Genomic DNA, 27,173 nt, shown 5'->3' with positions numbered 1-27,173 from the left:
TTGGTCTGGCCACCTCCATGTTAGCCTTTGCTCCTCTGCCTCTTTTACCCGGGCTTCTGTAGCAGATGGACCTGACTTTCTTAGGTCTCTGCAGCCTTGGAGAAGCTGCTAGTCCCATATGAACATGCCCTAATTTTATGTTGGGGTTGGGCTTTACGTTGAAGTTCATGTACTGTGTTTGAGCCTCCTGACCCTATATTTACAGGCAGTTTGCTTTTATTTATTTTTTATTTTTGTATTTTTTATTTTTGAGACGGAGTTTCGGTCTTGTCAGCCAGGGTGGAGTGCAGTGGCGCAATCTCGGCTCACTGCAAACTCCACCTCCCTGATTCAAGGGACCTGCCTCAGCCTCCCAAGTAGCTGGGGTTACAGGCACGCGCCACCATGCCTGGCTAATTTTTTTATTATTATTATTATTTTTTTTTTGAGACGGAGTCTTGCTCTGTCGCCCAGGCTGGAGTGCAGTGGTGTGATCTTGGCTCACTGCAAGCTCCGCCTCCTGGGTTCACATCGTTCTCCTGCCTCAGCCTCCCAAGTAGCTGGGCGCCTGCCACCACGCCCAGCTAATTTTTTTGTATTTTTGGTAGAGACAGGGTTTCACTGTGTTAGCCACGATGGTCTCGATCTCCTGACCTCGTGATCTGCCCGCCTCGGCCTCCCAAAGTGCTGGTATTACAGGTGTGGGCCACCACACCCAGCCAATTTTTGTATTTTTAGTAGAGACGGGGTTTCACCATATTGGTCAGGCTGGTCTCGGACTCCCGACCTCAGGTGATCCACAGGCCTAGGCCTCCCAAAATGCTGGGATTACAGGGGTGAGCCCCTGCGCCCCAGCAGTTTGCTTTTAAAATAAACATTATTGAGGTTTGGTTTACATATAGTAGAATGTACCATTTTAGTTGTACGTGTTGACAAATTTTAACAAATTTACACACGTATAAGCCACCACCACACTCAAGATATAGGATACTTTCTCTATCCCAAGAAGTTCCCTGTGCTTCATCCCACCTCCTATGCCCCACCCCTGGCCTGCCTAAGTAACCACAGATCTGCTTTCTGTCATTACAGATTCGATTTGTCTTTTCTAGCAACTTGCAGTTTGAACAAGCTTGGGTGTGGGTTTCTCTAGCCCATTAGGGAGACATTAGAGACTAGTTACACTGAAAGCAGGGAGAGGTGACAGCAGACAGAAAGCAGAAAAAACTGGGTCAACTGGCCCCGTACACATCAGCACTGCCCCATGGAGGGAAGGTTTGTTTTAGTTCAGAGTAAATATTGGCGTGTGGGGTGTGAGAAAAGGTTGGGTTGTGCTAGGTTGTATTCATCATTTTCTTGCCTCAGTGAAGACCAATTTGAGTCAGTGCTAATCAGGTGTGGGATGTCCTAGAGATGTTTGAGAAGTTGTCCCCGTCCTCTGGGAGTTCAGTTCAATGGGGGAGACAGAACCCAGGCAGAAAAAGATAAAGGAGGCTGGGATCCCTGGGGATGAAGGGGAGAGAGGCCTGCAGGTTAGAGCAGCAGAAAGGCTTCAGGGAGGAGGTAGGTAAGACTGGGTTGCCAGGGGTGAGGGAAGATCAGGGTTGGGTTTGTTAGAGGATAGAGAGGAGTTTAAATTCCATTTGTTCATATCACTCCACTAGTTGCCTTTTAATGGTTCCCTGTTGCTCTCAGGATAAAGTCCCAAAAGTCCAATTTGCTTGGTATGACCTTTGCCACCCTGCGTGGTCTTGCCTTTGCTACCCATCCTACTTCAAACCTCACCATTTCTTTATGAAAATTCCACAATCCCAGCAAACTGAACTGCCCTCACTTCCTGGAAAGTGATATTCACACTGTTTATCTCCTCTAAGCTTTTGAAATCTTTTCTGTTTGCGTCTATCTACTCTACTCCACCCTACCCCAAATCTTTCCTTCATATCCTATTCATACTTCGGGCCTAAGCTTGGCCTTCATATTCTTCTACAAAGGATTAAGTCCCCTTTCTGGAGGCAGGATAGGGTGATATCCCCTCTAGACTATAAACTCTGTTATGGTAAGGATCATGTCTGTCTTGTTCATTGTTGATTCCCCTCTACCTAGCACAATACCTGGAATATATTAAATTCTAAGAAAATGAGTTCAATATGAATTCTGAATGCCCTAAGTTGTTCTTGGAAATTATCATCTGAATGTGTTTGAAGGATGGGAAGGGGTGAAGCTGGGATGGGGAGACTAGTGGGGAATTATAACAAGGAAATGTAATTGTGTAAGTATGGTTTTCCAGGTACATGTTTACATCTGCTTTGGCAGTAGGGCTATGAATGACTCAAATTTGAACCACACATATCCATGCCTTAAGAGATGGGTTTTGGAGACTAAGGGATAAAAATATTGATGTGTAAATATTCATGCAGTAATTATTTATTGTGCCTACTCTGTGTTAGGTACTGTTCTAGGTATTGGTGATATAGCAAGAAACAAAACAAACAAAAATCTCTGCTCTCATGGAGCTTATTTTTTAGTTGGAGGTAAAGTGGCAATAAATAAATTTGTAAAATATATAGTATACTAGATGGTGATAGATGCCAAGAAGAAAACTAAATCAGAGAAGTAGACTTAGAAGTTCAGGGAATCAGAAGATTATCATTTAAATAAGATGGACAGGGAAGGTGTTACAGAGGTGGCATATGAGCAAAGACCTGAAGGAAATGAAAGAGCTATGCAATATCTGGGGGTGGGGTGTGGAGTGTGGGGTGAAGGGGTGGGATAGGGGAGGCATTCCAGACAGATGGCATAGAAAGTATAAAGTCCCTGAGATGGGAGCCTGCTACGCATGTTCTGGATCAGCAAGGAAGGGAGTGGGGAATGTGGCAGGAGATAAGGTCAAAGAGGTACATTCCCCTACCCCATAGAGTTAATCAAATAACCCATGGCATATTAAATTGGTCATTATGGAGCTCCATAAATCATAATTTGTAATTAAAATGCTTGAATGTCAGGCACCATAGACCATGACCAGCTCAAAACATCACTGGTAATGCCCCAATAGCAAAGCGTCCTTCCTGAAAATTGTGAGAGTGCCAACTGGCTGCATGTATACATGTACAGGAGGAGCTTTGCAGCGTTGCCAAACATTGCCTGGCAGCCAAACTTCTTAGTAGAAAACCGAATTAGAATCTTCTGTGAACTCCAGTTAAAAGCTAATTTTAGTTTATGACTAACAAATTTTAGTACCCCTTTATAACTCGGTTGGTTACCATAAAAAAAAAAAAATCAAAGTCTGGAATTTTACATCATTCTCCCATAAAAGCCAAAGAAAAGACTTTTATTTTGGATCATTTTGTGGTCTCTCAAGAGGCTCCTATGGTGCAATACTTTTAGAAATATTGATCTAGATTAGGGGTGACTAGGGTAGGAGTGAGTGGGCAGGGTTGGGCATAAGGCCAGAAGAGAGTCTTGGATGATTCAGAGATTTTGAGCCTGGTGATGGGGCCTGATATCCATAGATGAAAAGATAGGAGGTGAACAGAATGTAGGGGAAGGTGATGTGTTTCTGTATGTCCAAAGTAAGATAGCTTCACTCCTGTGACCTCAGTGTCACTCTTACACATATATTCCTCAAGCCCTAGATATGATCTTTTACTCCCTTACCTCTTAAATATCTCTCAAATTAAACTACTTTTTTCATATACACTGCCACCTCCCTAGCCCAGCCTACAATCATCTCTCACCAAAGAGTGCTGTAAAAGCCTAGTAACTAGTCTTCCCTCATTCACTTGTGCCCGTTCCAATCCATTCTCTACACTGCATGAAAAGTGGTCTTTTCAAACTGTCAATCTGATTGTGCCATCCCCCACTCAGAACACTTCAGTGACTTCCCATTGCTCTTAGGATAGGGAGCAGATTTTTAGACAATCCCTCCAGAGACCTGAATGGGCCTGAGACCTACCCGGGTCTCTATACCTTAATTTGTACCACTCTTCTCCATTATTGCTGTACCTTAGTTCTATGTGCTGCCCCCTCTTTCTGGAATGCTCTTCACACCCTCCCTCACACATGTACTCACTCCTAAGATTTCAGCCCCCAAATCAATCCCCACAACCTGCCCCCAATGCCCCCTGACCTGTTATGGAAGGTAGGGTAAGTTTCCTCTGTTACATAGTCTCATTGCTCTGTGTTCCTTTCTTCCATAGCATGCATCACGGTTTGTAATTATTCACTTATTTGTGTAATTATTTGATTATTGTATGTCTCCCCCATTAGATTGTGAGCTCCTTGAGAGCAGGGCCTGGGGATGTTTTTGCTTATATCTGTATTCTCAGCCCCTAAAACAGTGGCCATGATGACGTCAGAAGCTCTTGATGAATGTTGAATGAATGATCAACTGTGGTTGGGGAAGTAGCACAGGGTTCTATGGAAGCACGTGGTAGGGGGTCTTCATTCTGATTCTGGGGGAATTAGGGAAGACTTCTGGGGGGACCACCAGTATTTAAGGTTTGGATAGAAGAAGAAGAGTCCAAAATGGAGAATAAGAAGGAGTAATCAGAGAAGTAAGAAGACAACAAGGAAAAATAATATCCCAGAAGCCAAAGGAAGGATGTGTTTCAGTGAAACTGTATGGTCAACCAAGTTGCATGTTGCTAAGGTGTCAATGAAGATAAACACTAAGATATAACTATTAGATTTAATAACTTGGAAGTTATTGGGGACCTTGGAAAGGACAATTTCAGAGTGAAAAGCTAAACTGAATTGAGCTAAGAAGGCAGTAAGAACTATGTAGGCAAAGATTGTTTTTTTTAAGATGAAAGACTTGAATATATTAAGTGCTGAGGGGAAGGATCCTGAACGGAGAGAGAAGTTGAAGATAAAGGAGAAAGATTAAATAATGACTAGAGCCAAGTCTCTGAGGAAATGATGTTGTGGACAGGAGGAGGCACACTTTGTAACAGGACAGGAGAAGGGATGGATACAGTTGATGATAATTTTGAGGTTTAGCAGCAGAAAGCTGAGGGAGTTTTTTCTTCTTTTCCCCTAGTTGTGTTATGGAATTCCTTCTGGAAGTGATAACTAGAAAACTATTTTTGCCAATGGCAGTTCCATTTTGTTATGATTATAGTCATGCTATTTTCAGAGTTATGGTCTGAGGTTTGTCATGCACAATTATCAGATTACAAAACAGCTGTGAGCATTTGAGGCCAGAACTTGTTTTCCTCCCCTGTGCACTAGGGGGCCTAGCACATTGTTAGCACTCAGTACATGCCAGGTACTCAAATAATAATGGCAGAGGGCTCTTGTGCTCGTTGCTGGGCTTTGCAGCCTGCAAGTTGATGCTAAGGAGTAATGTTGACTCTCTGGCTCCAGCTGTGAGCAAGCCACATGAAATTGTTTTCTGCCAGTTAGGAATTTGTATCAAGTGTTCAATCTTTGCAGTCACTGAGCACTGACAGAGTTGTATGCAAGAAGCAAGCAAAGGACACAGCTGTTGTAACTTTAGTTTCACTGGTTTGAGTCTCACAGCACTTTGTCCCACTCATAGAGTCACTGGATTCTGGTTTGTATTGTGGATTTATGTCCTCCGTTTATCTCACCTCCTAGATTGAGAACCCTGGGTGTGAGAACCAACTCAATCTTGGTTCCTCTTTGGCTGTCATCCGAGGACCTGGCACATAGTAGATGCTTAATAAATGCTGGATGAATGAATAATGACTGAATGAGTTAGTTGATGAGTGAATAAATGAGTGATGGGAAGGTATGTACTGTGCTACTCTGAACACTAACTTTTCTTTCTCGGCCTGCAGAAGAAGCAATTCATGCCTCCTTTATCCTAGTTAAAGCAGCCTAATCCTATTAATTATGTAGGGACTCTATCCCTAATGTTAAGCTTATTATTCTACTTTTATTCTTACATCACATCCATTCGCTTATTTACTTATTTTCTCAATGTGTCATGTATTCAGCCTCAAATCTTATTTGGGAACAAACTGGAGTGTATATGGACAAAGTAATCTGCTGTTCCTTGGAGAGTCATCTGCTTCTGTGCCTCTGTGTCTTTGTTAATTATTTTGTTCCCTTTGCATGGAATGCCCAAGTCTTCTCTACTCTTTCTGCCCTTTACAGACCTGGCAAACTCTAAGGCACATTACTTTAGTTAAGCTCTTTAAGTTACAAAGAACAGAGGCTCACTCAAGTTACCTCAGATAAAAAAGGATGAGAGAAGGGAGAAGGTATATATGTGGGGAGTTACAGATGGTTATTATAAGTACATAGATAACCTAGAATTGAAATTGGAAAACAATTGATTCTGAAACAGGTATAGGGACCAACTACTTTCTCCATATCTCTCACGGCCTCTCTATTTCTCTTAACAACTATGTTTCATTCTTATTCTTATTTCCCAAGTGGCCAGATTTCCATGGTCTCCGCTCCCTCATAATTTTAGTCTGTTTCCAGCTTATCATAGCTGTGTTGACCTCTCTACCTCATAAACATTTCCATGAATATCTCCATCCAACTACTGGTTCTCCCTGTAGTCCTAGTTCAAATTCTTAAGAAGGGAATCTGATTGACCCTAGCTCATCTGTTCATGCTAGGCAATGTCAGCAAGGGACAAGATCCTATGGCTCTTTAAGCAACCAAAGCTGGAAGGAGGTATTCTCTTTGCTCAGCTCCTCCAGTGGAAGATATAACTTGCTTTACTCTAAAGTAACTTCCATATTGTTTCTGGTAAATCTCTTTCTCATGAATTGTGCAGGAACGGGCCTCAGATTTCTTCTAGTCCAATGCTTTCATTCAGGGCTGATATTTACATTACAAAAGGTCCTGTCCTTTACAAAAGCCTTTACTATAGGGTTTTAAAAATAGCACATTTCTGCAATGAATTTTAAAATACAGCACACAGGCCAGGCATGATGGCTCATGGCTGTAATCCTAGCACTTTGGGAGGCTGAGGCAGGAGGATCACTTGAGCCTAGGAGTTTGAGACCAGCCTGGACAACACAGCAAGACCCCATCTCTATACACACACACACATACACACACACACACACACACACACACACACACACACACACACACATTAGCCAGGTTGCATGCACCTGTAGTCCCAGCTACTCAGGAGGCTGAGGCAGGAGGATCCCTTGAGCCCAAGAGTTCAAGACTCCAGTGAGCTATGATTGTTACCACTGCACTCCAGCATGGGCAACAGAGTGAGAACCTGTCTCTAAAATAAATGAATAAAATGCAGTATACTTTATATATAACCTTAAAGACCTTGATTTAGGGGATTTATATTCTGGCCATGGTGCAGAAATCTACACTGGACTTTCCCTCACACTGTAAACAGCTGTAAGCCTGGACACAATATATGACACTAATGTTTTTAGGTATTGGACAATAGACACCATAGGATAGTGATTCCTGAGGGAAGGAAAACACTCAACGTGAGTCACATATTTACCCTTGCTCTCTGCCTAAGGACAATTTCTTGATCATGGCTCAGAGAGGTAGATCCAAAGGAGAGCATGATAGTACCAGGGAGTAACACAGATGTTGGAATTAGCAGGCAATGTCTTTAAAGCAGCTGTTATAAATATATTTATGGACATAAAGGAAATATTGTTTTAATGGATGCACGGATGGAGAATCTAAGCAGAAAAATGGAAACAGTAGAAAAATACAATATCAGAAATAAAAAATTCGTTGGATAGGCCTAACAGCTGAATGTGAAGATGGATCCATGGAAATTGTTTAATCTGAAGAACGGAGAGGAAGAAGGTTTTTTTTTTTTTTTTTTTGAGATGGAGTCTTGCTCTGTCTCTCAGGCTGGAGTGCAGTGGCACGATCTCGGCTCACTGCAAGCTCCTCCTTCCAGGTTCACACCATTCCCCTGCCTCAGCCTCCCAAGTAGCTGGGACTACAGGCGCCCTCCACCATGCCTGGCTAATTTTTTTTTTTTGTATTTTTAGTAGAGATGGGGTTTCACCATGTTAGCCAGGGTGGTCTCGATCTCCTGATCTCGTGATCCACCAGTCTCGGCCTCCCAAAGTGCTGGGATTACAGGCATAAGCCACCGCGCCCGGCCAAGAAGGTTTCCTTTGGTTTTGTTTTGTTTTTCTTGTAAAAAGAGAGCCTGGCTGGGCATGGTGGCTCATACCTATAATCCCAGCACTTTGGGAGGCTGAGACGGGAGGATCACTTGAGCCCAGAAGTTTGAGACCAACCTGGACAACATAAAAAAACCTCGTCTCTACAAAAAATTTAAAAATTAGCCAGGTATGGTGGTATGCCCCTGTGGTCCTGCTATGTGGGAGGCTGAAGTGGAAGGATAGCTTGAACCCAGGACATCAAGGCTGCAGTGAGCTGTGGCTGTGCCACTGCACTGCAGTCTGGGTGACAGAGACCCTGTCTCAAAAAAAAAAAGAGAAAAGAAAAAGAAAAAACAGGTGCCCTGTTACTGAGGCTCCATTAAAAAATAACAATAATAAAAGAGAGGGCCTTAGTGAGCTATGGAATATATTATATATGTATTTGGAACACGTGTGTAGTTGGAATACCAGAGGGAAAAAGAGGAGGAAAAAATATTTGAAGAAATAATGGTCAAAAGTTTTCTAAACTTGGTGGAAAACATATTGGACTATCAGAAACTCAGTGAGCCCCAAGCAGGATAAATACAAATAAAACCACATCTAGGTCTTTCATAGTCAAACTACTGAAAACCAAAGATAAAATTAAAACCTTGGAAGTAGCCAAAGAAAAATGACACATTGCATACAGGGAAACAATTATATGAATTATGGTTGACTTCTCATCATAAACAATGTAGGCCAGAAGACAATGGAATGGCTTTTTTTTTTTTTTTTTTTTTTTGAGATAAGGTCCTACTCTGTCACCCAGGCTGGAGTGCAATGGCATGCTCACAGCTCACTGGAGACTTGACCTCCTGGGCTCAAGTGATCCTCCTGCCTCAGCCTGCAAAGTAGCTGGGACCACAGGCATGCACCACCAAGCCCAGCTAATTTTTTTGTTTTATATATAGAGAGACAGGGTCTCACTATGTTGCCTAGGCTGGTCTTGAATTCTTGGGATCAAGTGATCCTCCTACCTCAGCCTCCCAAAGTGCTGGGACTACAGCACTTTTTTTCATTCTATTAATTTTCCTTTTGTTGTTGTTTTTGGTTGTTTGAGACAGAGTCTTACTCTGTCGACCAGGCTGGAGTGCAATGGTGCGATCTCAGCTCTCTGCAACCTGTGTCTCCCAGGTTCAAGCAATTCTCTTGTCTCAGCCTCCTGAGTAGCTGGGATTACAGATGCTCACCACCATGGTGACTAACTTTTTTTTGTATTTTCAGTAGAGACAGCGTTTCACCATGTTGGCCAGGTTGATTGCAAACTCCTGGCCTCAGGTGATCCTACTGTCTCGGCTTCCCAAAGTGCTGAGATTACAGGCGTGAGCCACCGCGCCCAGCCCTTCTATTAATTTTCTTAAAAGACAGATGACTGTTTAAAGCAAAAAACAAAACAAAACCATTATTGTCAAGTGGGGCTTACCCTGTATACAGAAATAAAATATGTGACAACAATAGGGCAAAGGATGAAGTAGTGGTGGTAAATAGAATTAGCATGTTATGAGGTTATTACATTGTGAAGTGTGAAGTGATACAATATTTATTTTTAGTAGACTATGATAAGTTCAGGATGCATATTGTAACCCTTAGAGCAACCACACATGCACAAAATACAAAAAGGCACATATGAAAAGCCAATAGAGAAAGCAAAATAGAGTACTAAAAAATTTCAGTTAATACAAAAGAAGGCAGAAGGTGAACAGAGAAACAAAAGCAGATGAGAAAAACTAGAAAACAAAGAGCAACATGGTAAAGACCTCCAATTAAGAGGCAGAGTTTATAAGGCTAGGAAAAAGAAAAAAACAACTATATGTTGCCTGTTACAAGAAATATATTTTAAATGTAAAAACATAGAATGTTTGAAAATAAAAGAATGGAAAAATAAACTATGCAAATGGAAAGCATAAGAAATCTGTATGAGTATCATTATCAGACAAAGTAGTCTTCAAGACAGGAAGTATTCCCAGAGATAGATGGGGACATTTTAAAATGACAAACGATCAATTCGAGAGGGATACATAAAATCACAAAGTGTATGCCTCAAGATATAAGAATCAAAAGAACTTCAAGATGTAAGCATCAAAAATTGACAGAACTAAAGGGAGAAGTAGAAATATTCATAATGATAGTTTGATATTTTAACATTATTCTCTCAGTAGATCTGAACAGTGCTGTTAACCAACTTGACCTAATTAACATTTATAGAACACTACAATCAGGAACAGTAGAATGAAAACTACGCCCAAGAACTGCAGAATTTTCACAAGGTTGAGCCATATACTGGGACATAAAATAAGTTCAAATGCATTTCAAAAGGTTAATCGTAAAGTTTAACTTAATTCAAATGCAACATCCACCCTTGCCAAAAAAGAATCTCATCATATTAAGAGTAGTTTGAACAAAATAGAAGTAAATAATATCTTTAAAATCTCTGGGTATTTAGAAATTAAAGAATACTTCTGAATAACCTATAGGTCAAAAAAATCATAAGGGAAATTAAAAAATATTTTTAATTGTAATGAAAATAAAACATATAAAAATTGTGAGGTGCTGCTAGAATTGTGCTTAATAGAAAGGTATAGTTTTAAACGCTATATTAGAAAAGAAAGGCTAAGTGTGGTGGCTCATGCCTGTAATCCCAGCACTTTGGGAGGCTGAGGTGGATGGATCACTTGAGCCCAAGAGTTTGAGACCAGTAGGCAACATAGTGAGACCCCTTCTCTACCAAAAAAAAAAAAAAAAAAATTAGCTGGGTGTGGTGGCGTTTGCCTGTAGTCCCAGCTACTTGAGAGGCTGAGGTGGGAGGGTCGCTTAAGCCCATGAAGTAAAGGCTGCAGTGAGCCATGATTGTGCCACTGCACTCTAGCCTGGGCAACAGAGTGAGACCCTGTCTCTCCTGGTCCCCAACCACCACCACAAAAAAAAAAGAAAAGAAAAGAAAAGAAAAAGTTTAAGATCGTCCGGGCACAGTGGCTCAAGCCTGTAATCCCAGCACTTTGGGAGGCCGAGGTGGGCGGATCATGAGGTCAGGAGTTCGAGATCAGCCTGGCCAATTTAGTGAAACCCTGTCTCTACTAAAAAATACAAAAAATTAGCCAGGTGTGGTGGTGGGCACCTATAACCCCAGCTAGTCAGGAGGTTGAGGAAGGAGAATTGCTTGAATCCAGGAGGCGGAGGTTGGAGTGAGCTAAGATCAGGCCATTGCACTGCAGCCTGGGCTACGGTGTGAGACTCCGTTAAAAAAAAAAATCGAAGTATTTCTTCATATTAACAAGATAAAGAAGAAAAAATCCTATAATGATGACATCTCAATAGATTCAGAAACAAAAACATTGACAAGATTAAACATCCATCCACAAAAGATTGTTATAATGATCAAATAAGATAATATACTCCAAAATGTCTAGTAAACTGAAAGATGCTATATAAATGGGAGTATTTTTATTGTCATCCTTCTGCTGTGACACCCTGAGATGCACAGGCTCCTTTCTAATAAGATTTCTTGGGACCTGGAAAACATACTATTCAATTATTCATTCTAAGCCCTCAGAATGGAACTCAATTGCCTTGCATGACAGACTGCATGGAATAATAAAAATAATGACAGCCAAAATGTCTACATTGCCACTAGTACTTGAGGGCTTACTTTATGCTGGGCTCTGTGTTAGTGCTCTTCATACGTTATTTTATTTTATACTCACAGCAATTCTATGAGGAGGGCACTAATATTTTTCTCCCCCTTACAGATGTGGAAATGAAGTTTAGGGACTAAACGCCTTGCTCAACATCTTACATATGATTCGTAGCAGAGCCAGGTATCCAGCAAAGTCTTACTCTAGAGCTCCAGCTTTTAAATCCTATACTTTCTGGCCTTCTGCAGCCTTATCTGGGAAGGGTCCTATATAATTGGCTTCTGCCCTCCTGTGTTTCCAGAGAGGAATGGGGCTGGTCTTGTATTCTCTTTTTCAGCATTCTGAGCACTGTGCTAACACTACATTCATAGGAAAGAAAAATTTATCTTGTTGATTTTTACATTCTTAATTAGCATTTGAAATTATAAAAGTAATGCATATTTACATTTAATATATTAGGCTGGGTGCAGTGGTTCATGCCTCTAATCCCAGCATTTTGGGAGGCTGAGGCAGAAGGATCACTTGAGGCCAGAAGTTTGAGACCAGCCTGGGCAACATAGTGAGACATTGCCACTACAAAAGATTTAAAAATTAGCTAGGCCTGTTGGTACATGCCTGTATTCCTAGCTACTTGGGAGGGTGAAGCAGGAGGATCCCTTGAGCCCAGGAGGTCACAGCTGCAGTGAACCGTGATTGTGTTGCTGCACTCTAGCCTGGCGATGGAGTAAGATCCTGACTCAAAAAAAAAAAAAAATTAAAATTATGATAATGAGTATATAACAGTATTAGTCCCCTTCCCCACAATTCTGTAGTCACACTGCATGGACAAAAACCACTGTCAACAGATTCTATATATTCTTCCAGAAATTTTGTATGTATATGCAAATACACATATACACATATTCTTAAAGTAAACAGATGGGGCATCTATTCCTGTAACTTGCTTTTTTATTTGACAATATGCCTTGGAGAGCTTTCCATAGCAATACATAAAAGTTTACTTCATTCTTTCTACTTTATTTTTTCAACAATATACTATTTTTTAATTGACAAAATTGTATATTTATCATGTAAAACATTTTGAAATATGTATACATTGTGGAATGGCTAAATCAAGCTAATTATTATTATTATTATTATTATTATTATTATTTTGAGACAGAGTCTCGCTCTGTCATCCAGGCTGGAGTGCAGTGGCACGATGTCGGCTCGCTGCAACCTCCGCCTCTTAGGTTCAAGCAATTATCCTGCCTCAGCCTCCTGAGTGGCTGGGATTACAGGTACCTGCCACCAGCCTGGCTAATTTTTGTATTTTTAGTAGAGACGGGGTTTCGCCCTGTTGGCCAGGCTGATTTCGAACTCCTGACTTCAGGTGATCCGCCCACCTTGGCCTCTCAAAGTGCCGGGATTACAGGTATGAGCCACCATGCCCAGCCAATCAAGCTAATTAACATATGCATTACCTAGCATTTTTATAATTTTTTGGGGTGAGAACACTTAAAACCTATTAGCAATTTTCAAGAATACAATATATTGGTTGGTTGGTTGGTGGGTGGGTGGGTGGGTTAGTTGGTTGGTTGGTTTGAGACAGGGTTTAGCTCTGGTGCCCAGGCTGGAGTGCAGTGCGTGATCACAGCTCACTGCAGCCTTGACCTTCTGGGCTCAAGTGATCCTCCCACCTCAGCCTCCCAAGTAGCTGAGACTATTGTTACACCCCACTACACCTGGCTAATTTTAAAAAATTTTTGTAGGGACAGGGTATCTTGCTATGTCACCCAGGTTGGTCTCGAACTCCTGGACTCAAGCATTCCTTCTGCCTAGGTCTCCCAAAGTACTGGGACTACAGGCATAAACCACCACACCCAATCCAATATATTGTTATTTACTATAGTGACTATGTTGTACGATAGTTATTCTTTTAAAAATATGCATAACATCCCATTGAATTGCTATAATTATTTTGTTATTTATTTACCTAGACTCATATTGGCAGATATTTGTGTTTTTCCACTTTAAAAAATTACAAATAAAGCTGAAGCAAGCAATTTTGTACATACATCTTATGCAGGTGTGACTATTTCTTTTTTTTTTCTTTTTTTTTTTTTTTTTCTTTTTTTGAGACGGGGATTTGCTCTGTCACCCAGGCTGGAATGCAGTGGCTCAGTCTCAGCTCACTGCAGCCTCTACCTCCCGGGCTCAAGCGATCCTCCCACCTCACCCTTCCGAGTAGCTGGGACTATACAGGCATGAACCACCATGCCTGGCTAATTTTGTTTATTTTTTTGTAGAGATGAAGTCTCACTATGTTGCCCAGGCTGGTCTTGAACCCCTGGACTCAAGTGCTCCTCCTGCCTTGGCCTCCCAAAATGCTGGGAGTACAGGCATGAGCCACTGCACCCAGCCTGAGGTGTGAATATTTCTTTTTTTTTTTCTTTTTTTTTTTTTTTTTTTTTTTTGAGACAGAGTCTCCCTCTGTCGCCCAGGCTGGAGTACAGTGGCACAATCTCGGCTCACTGCAACCTCCGCCTCCCGGGTTCAAGTGATTCTCCTGCCTCAGCCTCCTGAGTAGGTGGGATTATGAGTATGTACCACCATGTCTGGCTAATTTTTGTATTTTTGGTAGAGACAAGGTTTCACCATGTTGGTCAGGCTGGTCTGGAACTTCTGACCTCGTGATCCGCCCGCCTCGGCCCCCCGAAGTGTTGGGATTACAGGCGTGAGCCACCGTGTCCGGCAAGGTGTGAATATTTCTATAAGAAAACTCAAAGTGGAGCCATTGAGTTGAGGGGTATATGCATTTTAAACTTTGGTACACATTGCAAACTTTGGTACAAAAAGTTTGCATCAGTTGGCACTACCACAACAATGTATGTGTGCCTGTTACCCTGCATAGACCACTGTTCAAAGTTTTAATATTTTTTTCGACTATAAACACTTATTGAGTGCCTTCTGTGTGCTTTAGACACTGCACTAGGCTCAGAGATTTAAAATGTAGTCATTGTAGCTGGAGGAAGATTTGTTGGTGAATTGCTGCTGTTCCTTTGGGACTAAGAGCTTTTACCCTTTTAGAAACGGAAACTGCAAGCTGGTGAGGTATTTAGTTTCAATTTAGCTTAATGGAAACCTGTTAGTGAGTTTTAAAATAAGGACCAAGACAACTGAGATGGTAAACGAAGTCTCCTGGGCCCCAGGAAGGAGGATGCAGCATCTGTGGGTTTGCATGCTTCGAAGAGCCCCTCTTTCCAGGAACAATCATGTTTCAGCATTGAACTCTCGAGTGGAGACGTGAGCTGCTGCAATCTAGTCATCCGTAAGGCAGGTGCTTCCTAGTAGGCAAAGGGCCACACAGATCCCGTGTGACTGACAGCAGAGCAGGGTCTACAAGTGGGAAGGTAATGCTGTCAGCCATCATTTATTGGGCATGCACTCTGGCCAGTTGCACATAAAGTGCACCACACTATGCACCTTATGTGTGTTGTTGACACCTTTAATCCTCATAACAAGCCTATGATTGTCTGAGGGTGTCATTATAATGCCCATTTTTAAAATGAGGATACTGAGGTTCAAAGAAGACAATTAACTTGCCTGGGGTCATAAAACTATTAGCAGGTAGCAGAGTGGGGAATCAAACCCAGCTATGGTTGACTTCAAAGCTCACACTTGGGTTCCATGGCTCCATCTGATCACATACTAATTTTTAAAATATTATATATTTATGATAGAGAACAGCTTAAGAATTTTTTATCTCCTTATTTATCCCTAAAATATGCTCAGGGACAAATAGATCGCTTACATTGTTCAGTGGGGTCATGAACCAAAACAGGTCTAAATGCAGGTAAATGACCAGTAGATGGTAATAATAATTATCTCTTACATTGACAGAATTTTTGTTTTCAGTGTATCCTTCCATTGACCGTGTCATTTGATCGAACAATTCTCAGTGTCCTTGTCTTTAAGAGGGGAACAGTTTTACCTACTTTGCAGGAAGGCTGTGAAGATTGGGAATAATGACCGTACAGTGCCCAGCAAGGTGCCTAGCTATTAGTGAGTGCTCACTAGATTGCAGTTAGGGATGGTGATGGTAATCAGCTGGTCTCTGCCTCTGTCCCCTCCCGTAACCCCGCTGCAGATAGTACTAGGTTGATAGACTTCAAACATCTGCCCTTGGTGTGTCACTGCTGTACATGAGAATGTCTCTTTCCAACCACCTCATTTTCTCTCAGCTCCTCTCCACAGCTTTCCAGACTTCTTTGGGACTTCCTCTCTGCCCTTTGGCTTCCTCAAGTGTTCCAGGACAGACCGAGTGGGGCTGCACTGGAAGCTGCTTATGGAAAAAGACAGTCCTCAGGGCTGGGCCAAGTTAGGAGGGGTGTTAACTTAAAGATCATCCAAAAGTAGGCTGAGCCAAGGAGGTGATCCAGAGCTGTGCTAGAAGAACAAGGGGGTTAAAGGCCCAGAGAGGTGGCATCCTGAATGAGGTAAGGGGACCCATGCAGACGCTAGCCTGACAGAAGGGTGGCCAGACATCATGGTTGGTAGTATTGAGGGAAGGGAGAAGGATGCTTGGCATAGAGCAGTGAAGTCAGATGGTCCATGGAAGAAATCCTGTGAACCTAAGGAAAGAGAGGAGGCATTTTATTTGGGCAGCTCCCTTCTAAATCAGCCACTATCACCTGTGTGAGGCTTGGGGCATATCTAACCACTGGGCACACAGGCTCAGTCCCTCTGCTTACATGGCTCTTTCCTACATAAGCTTAGGGAGAATTGTACATGACTGAGTGTGGCTGTAGGAGGGGAAAAGTAGGAGATGAGGTTAGATGCCATGTTCAGGGGCTTGGGCTTCATCTCGTGGCAGAGGGTGGGCTCTTGGAGGCTTTATTTTATTATTTTATTTTATTTTGAGACAGGGTCTCGCTATGTTGCCCAGACTGGAGTGTAGTGGCACAATCATAGCGCACTGCAGCCTTGAACTCCTGAGGTCAAGCAATCCTCTTACCTCAGCCTCCCAAGTAGCTGGGACTACAGGCACACACCACCACACCCAACTAATTAAAAAAAATTTTTATGTAGAGATGGGGTGTGGCTTTGTTGCCCAGGCTGGTCTTGAACTCTTGGAGGCTTTAAATCAAGAGAATGACACAATCATATTTATGTTTTGGGAAGATCATTTGTAGATAGTGATTAAGAGTTTGGGTTCAAATCCTGGTCAACTTTGGGTCAGTTGGTTGATGTGTCTATACCTCAGTTTTCTCATTTGTAAAGTAGGAATAATGATAGTTCATACTCCGTACGGTGGTTGTGAAGATTAAATGAAATAATGTACATAAATAGCTTAGTAAATGACCGGCCCAGAGTAAGTTCTCAGTAGCAGTAATTATAATGATATAATCATTAGAGTAGAGAGAAACTGGAGTCAGGGAGATCAAATGTGGTTAGGCAAAAGATATTAAGGGCCTGAAATAAGGAGAGGATTATTAAGAAAGATATTAAAGAAATAGAATTGTTAGGCTTTGAAACATAATGCTAGTGAGAGAGTGAAGAAAGGGCAAATATCTTTATGGTTCCTAGTTTCCAGTCTGGGTGACTAAATGGATTGTGGTGCACTTGAGTGAGAGGGGGAATCCTGGAGGAAGTGGCAGTTTAGGGTGAAAAAAGAACATAATGAGATCAGTTTTAAAGATACTGAGTTTGAATACTCTGTCATCAATTTGAATATGAGGTTCTGGGAAGTCTAAGCTACAGAAATAGATCTGGGGAGACCAAGACCCTGTCTCTCTCTCTCTTTCTTTTTTTTTTTTTTAGTCTCAGCTCACTGTGATCTCTGCCTCCCGGGTTCAAGTGATTCTCCTGCCTCAGCCGCCTGAATAGCTGGCATTATAGGTGTGCACCACCATACCCGACTAATTTTTGTATTTTTAGTAGAGATAGGGTTTCACTATGTTGCCCAGGCTGGTCTTGAACGCCTAGCCTCAAGTGATCCACCTTTCTCGCCTCCCCAAGTGCTGGGATTACAGGTGTGAGCCACAGTGCCTGGCCATGAGACCCTGTCTCAGGGAAAACAAATAATAATAAGTAGATTTGAGCTTTATCATAAGGTGGAAGATGGAAGATGAAGCTACAGGTGGGGATAAGAGCACCCAAGGGGAGGGTGTACAATAGGAAGACCAGAGGGTCAAGCATATATCCCTGGAGAGGTCAAGGATATTGAGGAGCCATTGGAGAGATCAGTGACATGGAAAAGAAGGTAGAGACATTTCAAGAAGGAGGGAGGGAGCCCTCAGGAATGTCAAGTCCTATAAGAGAACTGAGAAGTGACCACTAGGCAGCTGAGTTGTGATTGGTGACTTTTATAAGAGCAGTGACCTCCATCCAAATGCTAGCCTCTGTGCTAGTGATCCAAAGATGAATAAGATTCAGTTCCTGCTCTCACAGTGCTCACACTGAAGTCCACAACAAGAATGGAAAAATGCTCTGCTGTGAAAGAGTTCAGGCTGAGACATCTGTTATCCCATTGATCTGCAGGGCTAAATTGTCTGCCACGGTGGGCTGGCAGGGTTTCCCCTCCCTGCTTCACTCTTTCATAGACATCTTCCCTTGGCCAAATAGAATGGCCTATCCAAGAGAACAGGACCTTCTTTGGTCAATAGCATAAGAACGCCAAGCTGCCTCCTATGTGTACTGCAGTGTGATGCTTCTTTTCATAATACTATTCCCTTCTGTAGACCAGACCCAGAGACTGTAACAGAGTGTCTATTTACGTTTGATCATTCAGTACTTGTGATGGAAGATGGAAGGTGGAGGTAGCCTTGCTTAAAGTGAGGAAAGGAAGAGTAGAGGTAGGTAGGAGAAAGGTGGGAAAGGAAAAGTTAGATAAAGGACTAGCAGAGGCTAGTTGGGTAGGGTTTTGTTAGGCAGAGATAGTGGAAGCAGGGAGAGGGAAGGGGAAGATGGCATTCCTGGCAGAGGAATGGTAACAGCAAAGGTGGAGAGGTGGGAAAGCACAGGCCAGGCTCAGGGACTCGCTGGACTGCACCTCGGAGTCCTAGCACATGAGTAGTAGAACAGGCTGGAATGGAGGCTTGGGGCCAGATGATAGAGTTTTGAGGGCTAGGGGAGGAGTTTAAGCTTTCTTCTGTAGCTTGATAGCTTCTGGGAGGAACCACCAAAAGCCTTTCAGGAATTCAGGCTTGTGTGTCTCAGGTTTCTCATTCTGCAAGACCAAGGGCCCAAAGTGGCAGCCTGACATTCTATCTCCTTTGCCATGGTTGGGAAGTTAGGGCTGCAGCTGATTTTATTGGCCTGTTTTGCATTTATTATAGTGTGGCTTTTATAGTGTGTTAATTGAAATATTTCCAACTGCCAAAAACAATTACACTCAAATTGCCTTGTCAGTTCTTTTATTGCCAGATAAATGTTTTACAGACATATTTACAGGGGGCAGTGGTAACTGGATCTCGTTTTCTATTTAAGGCTTGTGGTTTGGGTTGGGATTGGCCCTCCTGCGCTCTATTGTGTGAGCCCGAAAGTTGTTATACGTTGTGACGCTTCCATCCCATTACCTTATGGATCAGAGGCTCTTCAAAGGAAAGTAGCTCTCTGGCTCGTGTGGCTTAGCCTCAGAGAAGGGTTCCCATCGTTGGAAACCTTGGCAACCTGGCAGCAATTTGAATCCTGCTGCCTGCTCTACCAGCAACAATCCCAGCTCAAGATGAGGCATGCTTTTCTCTTTCCCTGGAATTCCTTTCCTCCCTTCCACCCTCCAACCCTCTCCCAAAGACCCTATCATGCAAGAGCTATAAGAGCCCATCTAGTCTAACTCCCTCTCTTTGCATTTGGGAAACTGACTCCCCTCTCTTTGCATTTGGGAAACTGAGGCTCCCCCAAGATCACACAAGTGGTCAGTGACAGAGCTGGAAGCAGGGGTTCCTTTCCAATATGCCATGCTGCCACCAACGTGTGCCCTTCGGCTCCTCTGCTGCATTGAACCCTCCTGCAGTGCACTAGGCCTGCTCCTTGCAGGAGTCCCTCCCTCACCTCTCCAGTCCCCTCATATGCTTGATCATCTGAAACACATATTTGTTCTGTATATATACTGTGGGATTATTGTTGGTTTGTTTGGTGGAACATTTTTTTTTTTTTTTGAGATGGAGTCCTGCTCTATCACCCAGGCTGGAGTCCAATGTGCGATCTTGGCTCACTGCAACCCCTGCCTCCTGGGTTCAAGCGATTCTCTTGCGTCGGCCGCTTGAATAGCTGAGATTACAGGCATGTGCCACCACACCCGGCTAATTTTTGTGTTTTTAGTAGAGACAGGGTTTCGCCATGTTGGCCAGGCTGGTCTCCGACTCCTGACCTCAGGTGAGCTGCCCACCTCAGTCTCCCAAAGTGCTGGGATTACAGGCATGAGCCACTGCGCCCGGCCAACTTTGTACATGATGTTTTCTTCTTCTGAAAAACATTTTCTCCACCTAGACAATGCATACTTGTCCTTTGACACCCAGTTAAGAAATCGTCACCTCTGGCCGAGTGCGGTGGCTCATGTCTATAATCCCAGCACATTGGGAGGCTGAGGCGGGTGGATCACCTGAGGTCAGGAGTTTGAGACCAGCCTGGCCAACATGGTGAAACCCTGTCTCTACTAAAAAATACAAAAAATAGGCCGGGTGCAGTGGCTCACGCCTGTAATCCCAGCTTCTTGGGAGGCTGAGGCAGGAGAATTGCTTGAACCTGGGAGGTAGAGGTTGCAGTGCCTGAGATGGTGCCACTGCACTCCAGCCTAGGCAACAGAGTAAGACTATCTCAAAAATAAATAAATAGGCTGGGCGTGGTGGCTCACGCCTGTAATCCTACCACTTTGGGAGGCCAAGGCAGGCGGATCAACTGAGGTCAGGAGTTCAATACCAGCCTGGCCAACCTAGTGAAACCCCGTCTCTACTAAAAATACAAAAATTAGCCAGGCGTGGTGGCAGACGCCTGTAATTGGGAGGCTACTCGGGAGGCTGAGGCAGGAGAATCGCTTGAAACCAGAAGGCAGAGGTTGCAGTGACCCGAGATCACGCCACTGCACTCCAGCCTGGGCGAAAGAGTGAAACGCTGTCTCAAAATAGTAATAATAATACTGTTTTTGAAATCCCTTTATTGCCTGGTAGAGAGACGAACACTTAGAATATGCTTTAAAAATATTTGTTGAACTAGTTGCAAATAAAAAATTCCCAGTGCTAAGTTACTTGGTCGTGCTCTTCATGGGTCAGTCCCACTGATGCTGAAACTGGGTTGCCTCAGATATAGGACCTGTCTGGCTGGGTGAAAAAGAATATGTTGCCTCTGAGACTGTTTCTGAAACTTGGGAAGGCTCAACATCCTTTGACTGTGAGATCCCTGGGCAGGAGCCTCCCTGAAATGCTGTTTATGATATTTCCATGTCAATTTGCTTATGACTTACCTTCTGTTTTCTGTTCTTCATTTAGAGCATCAGCATAGGCAGAGGAACCAGGAAGAGAGTAAGTGCTGAGACTACCATGGTCTCTCAGCAAGATGCTAATAGTGTTTTTTTGTTGAAAATATTATTTATATGTTTTTAGAAAATGCAAATGAACTAAAAGAAGAATGTTAAAATCACCCTTAAACCTACCACGCTATAATAACTTTAGTTAACATGTGATGTTACATCCTCTCAGATATTTTTATGCATATATAAAATTACATGTATTTATTTATTATTTTTCTTTGGAGGAATAAGAGAGATATTTATTTTTAAGTGGAACCAAACTATATGTGTTATTTTATAACATATTTTTCACATAAAATATTTAGAGTGCCTTCCATTGCTAATAAATATATTTTTATAGCATCATTTGAAATTACTGCATAATATTTTACCATATGTTCCTTAAGACTGTACCATAATTTGTTCAACCATGCCTCATTGCTGGACATTTAAATGTTTCCTTTTTTGGCTGGGTGTGGTGGCTCACGCCTGTAATCCCAGCACTTTGGGAGGCCAAGGCAGGCGGATCACTTGAGGTCAGGAGTTCGAGACCAGCCTGGCCAACGTGGCAAAACCCCATCTCTACTAAAATACAAAGATTTGCTAGGCATGGTGGTGCATGCCTGTAGTCCCAGCTATTCGGGAGGCCGAGGCAAGAGAATTGCTTGAACCCAGGAGGTGGAGGTTATAGTGAGCCGAGATCGTGCCACTGCACTCCAGCTTGGGTGACAGAGCAAGACTCCATCTCAAATAAATAAATAAATAAAAATAAAAATAAATGTTTCCTTTTTCACTGTTATTATCAATCCTCTAACAAACATCAGTGCACCTAAATCTTTGGGCATATTCCTTAATATAAATTCCTACATGTACAAATTTGGGTCAAAGAGTATAAACAGTTGTTAGGCTTTGATAAATATTTTCCAATTGGTTTTTAGAAAGGTTAGACTAATTTGTGAGAGCTCATTTCCCCACAGCCTCATGAATGCTGGATATTAGTTTTGGTTGTTTTATAGTTTGCCAATTTTATAGTGAAAAAAATGCATTGTTTTATTTTGTATAATTTTGATTGTTAGTGAGGGTGAACATTTAAAAAAATATGTCATGGGCCACTTTGGCAAGATGTTTAAGTGTCTACCAGGGAAAGGCAAACCTTCTAGTCCTTGATTTTGTTGCTCCAAGGACCTAATGGGACTGTGAGGCTTAAAGTAACTAAGTACAGAGAGTATTGAGTAACCTTAAGGTGGCAGTTGGGAAGATAAAATATAAATTAGAGTTGAAGTAACAGCTTGTCATCCTTTCTTGATGTCTAAACCACTTTGCATAAAGTACTGCCTTTGGCTGTTGGTCCTAAACATTAGCTTCTGGGCTTTACAGAAGGCAATAGGGAGGAACCAGTTCTTCTGGTCCCACTACTGGGGCCAGAGGCCTACCACAACATTCCAAGTTCCGGCTAAGCCTGACCACCAGGGCAGAGGTGGCCAGGATCTTCCAGGCAATGAGAACTCTGGCCTGAGCAGTTCTTTTGGACTCTTTCATGAGTGGTATGTTGTACATTTTGTATTCTACATACAAGGGGCAGAGCTTGGCTTCTGGGAGTGTTTGTGAATGAAGGGGCTTCCTGTATGCTTGTCCAAGCAGAACAGACACTCCCAAGCCTCATGTGAGGTTTTTGTCTAGGATGAAGATTCAGGGACTGAAGTGGGAGAAGGCACAGATGAATGGGCCCAATCCAAAGCCATAGTTAGACCTCCTGACCAGCTGGAGTTGACCGATGCGGTGAGTGAGTAGCCTCTTGTCCTTGCTCCTTGTACCTCTTCCAGTTTCGGAGATGTGTTCTTCCATAGTACATGATTGGGAGCTTGCCCAGAACCTGGGTGTGAGATGTCTGCTTGATACTCTGGGGGATCCTCCTAAGCCTCAGATAGGGTTGGGGGGCCTTGATGTATGACTGTCTTGGTATTTCTCTCCCTCAGGAATTAAAGGAGGAGTTCACTCGGATTTTGACAGCCAACAACCCACACGCACCCCAGAACATTGTCAGGTACAGCTTCAAAGTAAGTCATCCCCTCCTGGGCAGGGGCATCTATACCCATCTCCTTGGAGTGACAGCGACTTGCTACATTGCAAAAGCCTCTCAGTAATTCTAGAGGAGAGCACTTTTAAACTGAGGTCCTTGGCTAGAATCCTCAGATTTCACATGGAGTTTTCTAGAAGTTTTTGAAATTTCTTTATAAATCTCCCTTGCAGTCTTGCTAATTGTGGTCTTAAGTGTCCTGCAGAGCCAGTCTTTTCAAGAACCTTGAAATGAATCATTTGGTTAGAAAAATGCTTTTCTGATATATGTAACACATTTTTCACTAACATAAACTATTGAGTCTTCAAAAGCTGAGTTTTACTCTAGCCAGGCATCTGGATGGAGTACAATTTCCCTCTAGACAAAAGGAGCTGGTCTTCTCCCCTCCCCACCCCCAGCCCCACTGGAGAAGTTCTAGCAGGTTCCAGTCTCAGCGTTTCTTGACATCACAGCCAGACAGGCTGGTGACCTCCTCAGGGCCCTCCTTTAGTACACATGGCGTGGGTGGGTAAGTTCTGACTTGGTAGACACATACTGGTATGCCTATATAGGGGACAATACTCTTTTCACTTATAGCAAGGTCAGCTCCTGTGGGTATGAACTGAAGAGAATTTCCGAGTACATTTGAGCTGCAGTGGAAGAGGTGCATGTTTCCTATTTCGTTATTCTGAGACCCATTTGTTCCATGCTTACTGTGTGCCAGTGTCAGGTCCTATATTAGGTTTTTTACATGAAATATCTCATATAATCCTCCCATTTCTTTGGTACAGGGACTATTAATATTCTAATTTTATGAAAACTTAGATTAAATTAGATAAACGAATTACAAAAGTCACATGACCAGAATTCAAAGCAAGATTTCAACTAGTTTGTCTGACTCCAAAGCAACATTACATTGCTTCTTTAAAAAAAATTTAAAATATATATGTATAATATTTTGAAAATATAATAGAAACCTATGGTGCAAATTTCAAAAGATTCAAAAAACAATGAAAACACAGTCAAAATGAAACCTCCCTCTCTCCCCGTCCTCTTTCCTGAAGACAAGAAGAATTTCTTTTTTTGTTTTTTTGAAAATTTTATTGATATTTAATTTACATACTATACAATTCACCCACTTAAAGTGTACAATTCAGTGGCTTTTAGTATATTTATGGGTTGTACAATGACCACCACAATTTTAGAACATTTTCACTTCCCCCGAAGGAAACCCCAAGCCACTTAGCTGTTCTGCCTCAGTCTTCCATCCCTTCCAGCCCTCAGCAACCACTGAACTATTTTCTGTTCTATAGATTTGCCTATTCTGGATGTTTCATATAAGTGGAATTATACACCATGTGGTCTTTTGTGACTGGCTTGTCTCACTTAGCATGATGTTTTCAATTCATGTTGTAGTATGTGTCGCTACTTCATTTCTTTTTATTGCCAAATAATATTCACTTGTATGAATATACTACATTCTATTTATCCATTCATCAGTTGATGTTCATTTGAATTGTTTCTGCTTTTTGGCTATTATGACTAATGCTGCTATGAACATTTGTGTGTGACTGTTTGTGAAAGATTTCTTGAACACACTGCTTCTTATTTAAGATTGTGTAGTCAACCCCTACACAAAGAGGCTGAAACAAATCCAGAAATGTTTCTTTTTTTTTTTTTTTTTTTTTTTTGAGACTGAGTCTCGTTCTGTTGCCCAGTCTGGAGTGCAGTGGTGGCACAATCTCGTCTCACTGCAAGCTCTGCCTCCTGGGTTCATGCCATTCTCCTGCCTCAGCCTCCCGAGTAGCTGGGACTACAGGCGCCCGCCACCACACCCGGCTAATTTTTTGCATTTTTAGTGGAGACAGGGTTTCACCATGTTAGCCAGGATGGTCTCAATCATCTGACCTCGTGATCCGCCTGCCTCGGCCTCCAAAAGTGCTGGGATTACAGGCATGAGCCACTGCGCCCGGCCCCAGACACATTTCTTGAAAGGTGCTACTTGTGAGTTTTGCGAATGGCTTCCCTTGGGCAGCCTGAAAAGGTCAGAGGGAAGCTGCCTTATCCTCCCTGATGTTATGCTGGAGCACAGTACACTCTATGGGCTCCTGTTCTTCTGACATCTGAAAGAGGACCTCTGTAGGACTCAGTGTGCTGACCATGGGAAGCACACTACAGGCAGAGGATTGGCATTGCCTTGTCAATTTCTTTTTTTTTTTTTTTTTTTTTTTTGAGACGGAGTTTCGTTCTGTCGCCCAGGCTGGAGTGCAGTGGCGCAATCTCGGCTCACTGCAAGCTTCGCCTCCCGGGTTCACGCCATTCTTCTGCCTCAGCCTCTCCGAGTAGCTGTAGCTGGGGCTACAGGCGCCCGCCACCACGCCCGGCTAATTTTTTTTTGTATTTTTAGTAGAGACGGGGTTTCACCGTGGTCTCAATCTCCTGACCTCGTGATCCGCCCGCCTCGGCCTCCCAAAGTGCTGGGATTACAAGCATGAGCCACCGTGCCCGGCCTGCCTTGTCAATTTCAGCGTACTCTTCTTGCCCCTCATTTGGGAGCCCAAGTCTCCTGGGAAAGCTCACCTTACCCAACCTTCCAACAGCCTCCCATGACTGGTGGCATCTTCCCACAGAGCTGGTTTCCATCTCATTGGTCCCAAAAGAGCTTTAGGTCCCCAAAGCTGCTACTTTCCTTTGATGTGGTGGAGTAGGGAGGCAGATGGTTCTGATCTAGGCATGCCTTCCCTCCCCTCACAGAAGCAATGGAGTCTGGGTTTCATTCCTAAACTGAAGAGGAGGATCCCAGTCAACCACTGGGGACAGGATGAAGGTGAAATCTCAAATAAAACTGTAAGGGTAATTTATTCCCTTGGGAATCTTCATCATGAAAATAGTTACTATTTTATTGAATATTAATATTGAGCATTTATTATGTGTCACACACTGTGTTAATAGGTTGTTTTTATTATTTTTAATACTTACAATTATCATGCAAATTAGATAGTATTAGCCTTCTTTTGTAGATGAAGAACTTAGGGCTTAGAGTGGTTAAGCCCAAAGTCATGAAGATAAGAAGCAGCAGAATAAAGATTCAAACCCAATTCTGCCTGCCTCCAAAGACCATGCTCTTAACCACTGCGCTGTCTCATCTTCCCATACATCTGAGTTACTGAAAGAGGAAGGGCTCCGTGGTGACTTTTAAATACAGAGCTTTCCAACCTGTGTGATGGCGATCCTTCCAGCCCTCCAGGGGCAGGGAGATCTGTGCAGCTGCACCCCATGAACTGGTTTCCTCTACTGTGAGTTTACCGTAGTGTGCCATACAAACATAGTTTCTATATGGCTTGAAAAGGATTTGCATATCTGTTTTAAAAGAAGGAAGAGATCTCCAGTCTCTAAGTCAATTTTAGTGGTTGCAAGGGTGCTGATCAATGAGGAGGCTATCTGCAGGAACCAGACTATAAGCTCTGTGAAATAAGGGATTGTGTCTACTTTTTCTCAGCTTTATATCCCAGGCACCTGGAAAATACTTGGCACATTGAAGCTGTTCAAAAATTATTTCAAGAATGGATGAACAAAATGACCTGGGCTGTAAGCCTAATCCTGCTTCTCATTTGCTGTGTGACCCGGACAAATGCCAACCCGTATCTTTTCTAGAATTCCATGGTCCTCTTGTATGGAACTAGGGGATTGGGGTTGTCTCTGAGGATCTATCCAGCCTTAGAATCCACTAAGTACAGTGGAGAGAGGGCTATGCCAGGTGTGTTTGATGACTCTATCTGCCCAGGATATGTGGTATGGCAAGTGAACTAGAAACCCTTGGCATGGAAGTAGGAGACAAGACATATAAGCCAGTGATAGGCAAATCTGGAGCCACTCGAGGTTGGAAAGGCAAGGTA

At 42.8% G+C, this 27,173-nt stretch overlaps 1 protein-coding gene across 1 annotated transcript in view; it reads left to right on the top strand.

The window, feature by feature from the left end:
• The window catches only part of DNAI1 (dynein axonemal intermediate chain 1), a 60,579-nt gene that overhangs the window by 1,762 nt on the left and 31,644 nt on the right, over nucleotides 1-27,173 (top strand). The window contains exons 3-5 of the mRNA XM_030818385.1: nucleotides 21,202-21,234; nucleotides 22,902-23,000; nucleotides 23,198-23,278. Coding sequence (XP_030674245.1) covers nucleotides 21,202-21,234; nucleotides 22,902-23,000; nucleotides 23,198-23,278 — 213 coding nt within the window. The remainder of the gene's footprint in view (nucleotides 1-21,201; nucleotides 21,235-22,901; nucleotides 23,001-23,197; nucleotides 23,279-27,173) is intronic.

Source organism: Nomascus leucogenys, chromosome 8 (genome assembly GCF_006542625.1).
Source record: "Nomascus leucogenys isolate Asia chromosome 8, Asia_NLE_v1, whole genome shotgun sequence".
NCBI lineage: Eukaryota > Metazoa > Chordata > Mammalia > Primates > Hylobatidae > Nomascus > Nomascus leucogenys.
Note: the sequence above shows the minus strand (reverse complement) of the source record. Positions and strands in the feature narration are given on the sequence as shown.